This window comes from Dendrobium catenatum, unplaced genomic scaffold (genome assembly GCF_001605985.2).
Source record: "Dendrobium catenatum unplaced genomic scaffold, ASM160598v2 fragScaff_scaffold_1105, whole genome shotgun sequence".
NCBI classification, from domain to species: domain Eukaryota; kingdom Viridiplantae; phylum Streptophyta; class Magnoliopsida; order Asparagales; family Orchidaceae; genus Dendrobium; species Dendrobium catenatum.
In genome coordinates, this window is record NW_021319567.1 from 2298270 (window position 1) to 2306445 (window position 8176).

Sequence of the window (8176 nt, forward strand, 5' to 3'; positions counted from 1 at the left end):
TAAAAAACAGTAAGAAAATCATCCCAAATGAAAGCCGAAATAATTTTTTTTTACAGCTTTTCTTTTCAAACTACAAACACATTTTTTATTTGGCCACTATTTTTTATCATTTTTAATAAATTTTTATACTAAAAAATTATTTTCTATAACATTTTTTTTAAAATAAGTCAACTTCAACAAATAATCATAAACGGACTTTAACAAATAATTATAAACAAGTCCAAAAATAAGTTATTTTTATATTATGCCAAATCCATATTCAAAATCAGTCAAATTGCCCTATAACAAGACCTTAAAATGCATTCCTTCATCTGTAGTAAGGCATAGAATTTCAAGTTCTTTGCTACAAGCCTACAAAACCAAAATCCTCAACATTCGTCTATTAGTTCTCATTCAAATTCCAAGCTGAACAAATATCGTAATAATAAGTTTGCCACATGATCTCATTTTTTGTTATTATATTCCTACAAATCTTTTAAGTTTTACTATCGTATTGGTATGCGTGCGCCTAGCCCATGCAGTAGTAAAATTCAATGGCGACGCTCGAGAACCCCAATGTTATATATTTACATTAAACTGCTAAAAACAGTTTTTCCTTTAAAACACAAATTCACAACCTCACCCCTCCCAACATAGATAAACTATTCTTTGCGCAGATACAGACGCCGTCCAGAGGTCCGGAGATGAAATAGAATGCGGAACATCACTTTTTTACTGTGTAACGCAACTATGTATCGCTGTTTACTTGATGACATGACAGGTTCTGATGCAGCTCCGAATGGTTCGATGTCAACATAGAATAATTTCTCCCCAATATATCCCTTTCATATAATGTCTTCATTTCATTTGTCTATTTCCTTTCAATGCTTCTCAAGTTCTTTTAACTTCTTTTGAGATAACTTCCTTGTTGTTTTCTAAAGCTACTTTTTAGATCAAAAATTTTTTGTACTAAAAAATTGCTTTAAGAAACAGTAAGAAAGCCATTCAAAATGAAGCCTTAGGCTTCATTTGGGATGTCTTTCTTACTGCTTATTAAAGTAGTTTAATAGTACAAAAATATTAAATTTTATACTAATATACTATATTAAGAAGCAATAAAAAAATCGATCTCCAATGAAGCCTTACTATCATGCAACTAACAAGAAAAGCTCTCTCTCTCTCTCACTCTAGTCAACTATAACAAATGTTTTCTCTCTCACTTTTCTTGACAAGCATGCTATCTATCGTAGTATGAACTTTAGAAAGACTACTATGTAGGCTTCGATCAAAGCTAGCCTTCAACAAGGTTCAGTATCCTCATGCAGTCATCATAGTACTGCATCAGCGAAGTCCCTATTGAGGTCAAGCAAATCCCTAAAAAATATCCTCTCAGGAAACATATCAGAAGCTCAACTTAATTAAAACTCTGCGTCTCCTTCAAGATTTTCCCCTTTAAAGGTATGAACACGAGTAGAAGCATCTATAGTTCATACTCCTACAACAATTTTTCTTCATGAAAGAAGAACAAGGAAAGGTCTAATATAACACCTTCATTGCAGGATTTTGATCAACAATTGAAAGTGGCATCATTGGAGCTAATGACATGAAAAATTGAAGTTGACAGTAGCAAGAATGGATTCCAACCATCACAGTTTTATAAGTCATTAGGAAAATAGAGACGGCTCGTTAATGCTGTGATTTTGAAAGCAAGCTGAAATTCTCTTACAGTAGTTGGCAATCCAGGAAGAGGCAGATTGTAATACTCTGATCTCACCTTTGAGCAAATCAATTGCCATTTGTCTTCTAACAGAAAGCTGAGTGCCGCAATAAGGGACATTTGATGATTCAAGCACCTGTTGTCAAGCAATTATATTTAGTTTATTGTTGAAGAAAACATACACATTATTATCTTCATCATTAATTTTATCGTAATCATTTAGTGTTTTTTTTTTTAAATTATTCATTCCTTATCAGAAACCAAACAAAAAAGTGCCAATTTGTATTGTACGAATTCAGATTTAGGTTTTGTTTGGCACGACTTTCTTACTGCTTCTTAAAGCAGTTTTCTAGTAAAAAATTAATTTTTTTAGCAGAAGGAAAGCCATCCTCAGACAATCTATATAGCTCAACTGCATATTGAAATAGACAATAAAAAGATTCCGTTCAATCAACATATCAGTAAGAGTAGGACTAACTCTTGCTTTCCTCTGCATATGCCCAATAGGAATAGTCAACAAAGAGAACAGAAAATATATCCATTAACAAGTGAACAAAAGAACCCATACATTCCATATCTAAGATACTGTTCCCTTACCAAGCGTGCAAAAAGTTCAATCTAGCAAGATCAATAATATCTACAAAGGAAGGCAATCTATCATTGAATATAATTTAAAAACAAAATTACCTTTATTACTGCATCGCGACATTTTATCATGTCTTCGAATTTTGAAAGCAAGATGCAGTGAGCTTGGATTTCATTACTCGTGTTCTTTAAAGGGCGTCGGGCTAATCTTCCATCACTTTGAGATGCCTCAGTAGCCAAAGAAGTTAATTCTGCAAATAGAACCAATCAGTCAATAAAACAGCCTCCAACAGTGGGAGAGAATCTTAGGATAGAAAAATAATACAACAAACTCTATTCATGAAGAATGGAAAAAGACCTTCGCATGTCGAAACTGTTAAGATCCTAGCAAAAGCACGAAGCGCTGGTGGAATGCCTTTCCCTTTTCTATCTGAACTTTTCACTTCTCTGTTGACATATCACAAGTTAGGATTCAATTTGAAGTCATAAATGATATCCTCTTTACCTAAGCTAGAAGATAAAATAATTTCATCAGGTAGTAAGGGATAACGCAGGTAATCTATAAAATCTATATGGTATATATGAGTAAACGGCTCTGTCAAGCTTAAATGGATTAACTGCTTGCTTATTTTAGGGCATTTATCACCTGATTAGGAGTTAGGACTAAAAACATCAATCAACTACTGAATAATTAGGGCATTAATAATATCATTAACACTTAATAATAATAAAAAATATTAGAGAAGCCATTAATTAGGCTAAGCAATTCATATGATTAAACTACTGACTCATGTTTAATAGTGTCAATGTATGGGAATAATTAAGATACAGCCGGGCTCTGATTAACTAATTATGGTTTTCTAAATTATTAGTTTCTTAAATGAACCATAATTATGCTAAGATAAATATATCCATTAATAATTAGGATAACAAAAAACCAAATATTAGGGTTAAGTTTAGTATATAACGATCAATTAATTAATTATTAGTTATGATAACAATAAATTACTTACAGATTAACTAATACTAAACAGCTAAGAATTCAAAATATTTTTAATAATAAATAAATAAAACAATGCTAACATTAACTAACTATTGGCTGAATAATTAGCTGATTTGATCAATTATTGTGAATTTGATTCAATATGTTTTTGAATTTGCTACTACCCACGCTACACTAGATCCTTGAAGTGTTGCAGATGATCGATTTATATTGGATGACTAGGATCATACCTTGAGAAGAATAAATTGGAAGATCAGAACTTGGACAGATTAACATCTACCTAGGGATCAACATTACCTGATCCAAACGATTAGCCCATGGATTGGTGCCTTGAACCACGTGTATACAAGCCTCTCAATATTTGTGAGATCTTAACTTTGGAATTTCTTAGAGCAGTGTGCAAGAGGGCTCAGACAGCAATAAGAGGTATTTGGTTAAGGGTTTAAACAAGTAATACAAATATCTATCTTGGTTTCAATCTAGGGTTTCTAGAGGATTAACGGTTACAAGCGATGCATGCAAGTAGAAGAACGAATTATGTGAAATAATTTCTAGGTGTAGTCCTTTGTTATTCCAAATAATGTTTATATGAACTTTTATTTAGAAATGAAATGAACTCAATAGAAATGAGAGGTAAATGAAGAAAATGTTATAATGATTATTGTTACACTCTACAATACAGTATAGTGATACTATGGGGTGTTACAGTGTATTTGGAAAATAATAAGTGTTGGTGAGTGCCCTTAATTTGAACATGTGGATAGTAGTTTTTTGTTTTTCCTTTCCGGCAGATCAAAACATCTATCATCTACTATGAATGAAAGCTTGGTTGACCCATATAAAACTTGGTATCTATATAATGCTTTTATTTAATTTATAGTGCATCATTCTTAATCCTAATGTTTCTTTCATAGTTTCTTTTGGAATTGTTATTACAACAATCCGGTAGCAAACCGCAATTCTGAGATTGAAATCTTTGATGACATAAAAATTTGACTACTGGAGAGCCAAAATATGCGATGTGCATGTCCAAAAGGCTCATATAAATACACTAACAGGACATTAGAATACGCTAGAAATGCTGAGTGAGGAAGAAAAAGCACAATACAATTGTGTTCAATGGACGTGATTTTGATATAAATCTCAGGGATATCCATCACGAAGGTTCATGACTCACAAAGACCAAAAGCTTTTACAACAAGCTCTCTGATGCGGACATCCAACCGTCCATGCTAATCCGAGGAGCTGAAGATCGACGGCCGAGATCCCTTCATTTTATCTTATTTTATTAATTGTAACTTTTATTTAATTATGCATTTTTCTTTTTTACCCTTAAGGAATTTATTTTATGTAAGCCCAAGGGGCAAAATTGTCTTTTAGTTTCTTTTAAGGCCAATATATAGAGGCCTTTGCTCTTGTATTAGAGATGATGGATTATTAATAAAATTTGTGTTTTGCCAAAGTGTTCTTTGGAAGAACGTTAGTGAAAAACCGCTATGGGAGGGATTTGGGTTGCCACAGCCGCAGGATGGGTCCCGGGTCGTGGCGTGAAGTCCCTTGAGAGAGCAACGTAGTACCGTCAGCCGCAGGATGTGTCGGGCTCGGCGTTTGTATCTTTAATATTTTGTCTCTTGTTTTTGTTTGTTCTTTCTTTTTGCTCCTCGTCACTATCTTCATCTTCTTCCTTCTCCCCATCTCCGTTTTTGGCCGCCGGTATTTTTCACCTCCACCCGAAATCCCCCGCATACCCGACCCATGCGCCGGCTCCCCCATTAGCCGCCGGCCGAACCTTCCTTCTCCACCCCTTTTTGGGATTTCCTAATTTGGTTGGGTTAATTTAGGATTGATTTGAATTTGAATTAATTCAAATTCAAATTTCAAATTCAATTCTTCTAAATTAGTGGGATTCTATTTTAGGAGAAAGTTCTTAATTTACATCCTTTGGAATTTGAGAAATTTCAAATTGGAGTGAATTATTTTCTTTCCTATATATCTGTTAAACCAATTAAGAAGCTTAAATTATTCCCTATCTCCAGCCTTTCGAACCCAAAACCATAGCAGCTGAAGAATTTTTTTAAACGGGCCACATTAATCTTTCCTAAAACCGCGATGGGAATTAAGAAAGATTCCCCTCAGCGTCCAGATACAGCCGGCCTCATTTTTCCAAATTTCAGCCACCTCTCTTAGCTGACTTTGAATAAATTGATTGCTTAATTGATTTCCAAAGAGAGCCCACTCAATTTGGAATTAATTTGAAGACCTCTCCCCTTGCCGAAATTAATTCCAACTCCTGATCAACGTCCCTCCTAAACTCTGAGATTATTCCAGATTTTGTTACGGGATTCTCTCCAATCCCTTATCTCTCTTCAATCTTTCAAGAGAATTGATATCTGGATTTCCTTCCCCAATTCCCCAATTCCCCAATTCTTATTCATAAAAATCTGAAATTTCTCTCAGATTTTTGGATCAAAAGCTGAGATTGTTTTCAGATTTTTTTTTTTAAGAGAAAGAAGCTTGGAGCTTGCTTCCCCTCACCTCTCAAGAGAAAATCTGAGATTCTTCTCAGATTTTGGAGAAGAGATTCTCTCCCTTGCAAAGCCCCCCTACCCGTTCTACATCACTCTCTCAAAACAAAAGCATTTCTCATGCAAGATGCGCTAATCAAATCATATTTTGAATCATTTTGGTTTAACTATTTGTGATTTAACGAATATTAATTTGATATTGTTGAAGAAAATCAACATTCATTATTGTTATGTTCTTTCATACACCATTGTGGTATTGGGCGATGTCATAAGTTTGTTTCTTTGGGCGTTAAATGATGCAAGGTACAAGTATTTTAGGGTTGCTGTGATCTTCAAAGTTTACAAGGTTCTTTGATTGTCATTAGAGGAAAAAGAGTCAAAGGTTTGTATGCATTGTAGAGCGAAACATCAAGGGCTACTTTAGTTCTTTTTCTATCTTGCATTAGAGCATTATATATTATGGAAGCAAGTGAGAGGTAGGCCTCATTGGATCCCACTATTGAGAAGCTTATGCTTATCCCTTCTCAGAATAAAACATTTCACGAGCTATTTGAACTGTCCTATGTAGGTAAGCATTTTAAAGGAAAAACTCACCAACTTTTTATAGCTAGGGTGTGACCATCATCCCCACTGCGAAGCATGACTTCCAATGATGATATGACATCTATTAGCCCTAATCCCCTCCTAACTTAGCTCCTTTCGCATATGCCGCATTGTACATGAAGACCCCACTTAAGCAACTTCTCTCTCTCTTTCTCTCTCTCACATGCATTCGTAGCCATCGTTGATGATGCTCCCATACAAACTTTCATGCAAATAGCTCCACTGCTCATCATTTTGCATCGTGCACCATCAAAAGGCTTTCTACCATGCATTCATAGCCATGACCAATAAAGCTTTTCCTCTACTCACTATAGCTGTCACCACAAAAAAACTCATCCTCACTTCAATCCCCTATAAGACCTCAATCGATCAATGATAAAGCAATAATTGACAAACTGGTTCAATTATAATCCTAAATAACATTGTATTACAATCATGAATACCTATTTTCTTCTAATTAAAATAAAATTAAAGTCATACAACAACATCAAACCTTTATCCCACTATGTGGGGTCAACAACATGAATCTTTTATCTCCATATTGTCTTGTTAAGAGTCAAATTCTCATTCAAATTTAATAAAAAAATGTTGTTTATAATACTTTCTAACCAATTTTTTTAAGGTCTACATCTACTTTCTTGACATAGGCCAAATCTAATACCGGGTCATCCGAAGGCCGACACTTTACGTGAACAACCCATCTAAGGCGAATCTCTCTCATCTTATTTGCCACTGGAGCTACTCCAACCTTTTCACATATAAACTCGTTTCGTATTTTATCTCTAAGAGTAAAGCTATTCATCCACTTGAGCATCCTCATTTCTACAACACTTAACTTAATTTTATGTTTCTTTTTTAATGACCATCATTATGAGCCATAAAGCATTGAAGGAGGTCTCACCACCATCTAATAGAATTTTTCCTTAAATTTGAGAGGTACTTTTCTATCACATAATATGCACAATGCATTCCTAAAATTTAAGTCATACAGTTAATTCAATTATGTTTTGTAAGCAATAATCAAATCACCAATCCCTTGTTGGAATAATAAACTTAGCTCGTTAGAAAATTCTATATATTACATTTATAAGCACTTTGTTATTTTGATTATTTGCATCATATAAAACAATACAACCAATCAGACTAAAAATAAAAACTCAGATTAAGTCTACCAAACAAAAATTAATTACTTTCATCAACTTTTCACCATAACTTTCCAAAATCTTTTCACCACAAATTTTCTTATATCTTATCACTTTTCAAATTGAAGCAAACACACCAAATGAAGCCTTAGTTTATGGATGTAGATTAAATTTTGGAATAAGTTTAAGCACACAATGAGAGGAAGACTTAAGATGGCAAGATCATGTTTACATTGCACATTTTGTACCGCCAACAGGTCATAACATTGTAACATTTTAAGGTGAGAAGATGATCACTTTAGAGGTGTGAAACTTTAGTAACAAGCTCAATTAAATTTAAAAGTACCACTTTATTATGTAATATTTGTGTTATAAAAGACTCATAGATATACAGTTCAGATGTCATCAAGGTCTGATGAGATTGCATAATGTTGAGCCCATCAGAGCCTTGGAGGCTTAGAGGGGGGTGTTGCAGAACAGATCCAATTTTGCTATAACAATGATTTAGGATGAGAGTTATTAATTTGACTCGGTATATTTTTGAGCTTGGTACTAGTCACATTGCACCAAATCCTTTTAAGTGTTGCATACAAGGTTGTGAAAACCGGATCAGACATCGAAC

General features: G+C 34.0%; 1 protein-coding gene across 6 annotated transcripts in view; it reads right to left on the reverse strand.

Moving 5' to 3' along the window:
* Positions 1 to 1462: 1462 nt before the first annotated feature.
* The window catches only part of LOC110092290 (ribulose-1,5 bisphosphate carboxylase/oxygenase large subunit N-methyltransferase, chloroplastic), a 62322-nt gene continuing 55608 nt past the window's right edge, over positions 1463 to 8176 (reverse strand). For 5 of the 6 annotated variants that reach the window (XM_028698565.1, XM_020816780.2, XM_020816782.2 and 2 more), the window contains 3 exons: positions 2640 to 2728; positions 2384 to 2532; positions 1463 to 1832 (listed from right to left, as the gene is read on the reverse strand). In XM_028698565.1, coding sequence (XP_028554398.1) covers positions 1644 to 1832; positions 2384 to 2532; positions 2640 to 2728 — 427 coding nt within the window. In that variant the 3' untranslated portion in view covers positions 1463 to 1643. The remainder of the gene's footprint in view (positions 1833 to 2383; positions 2533 to 2639; positions 2729 to 8176) is intronic. The other variant, XM_020816779.2, reaches the window with a different exon arrangement.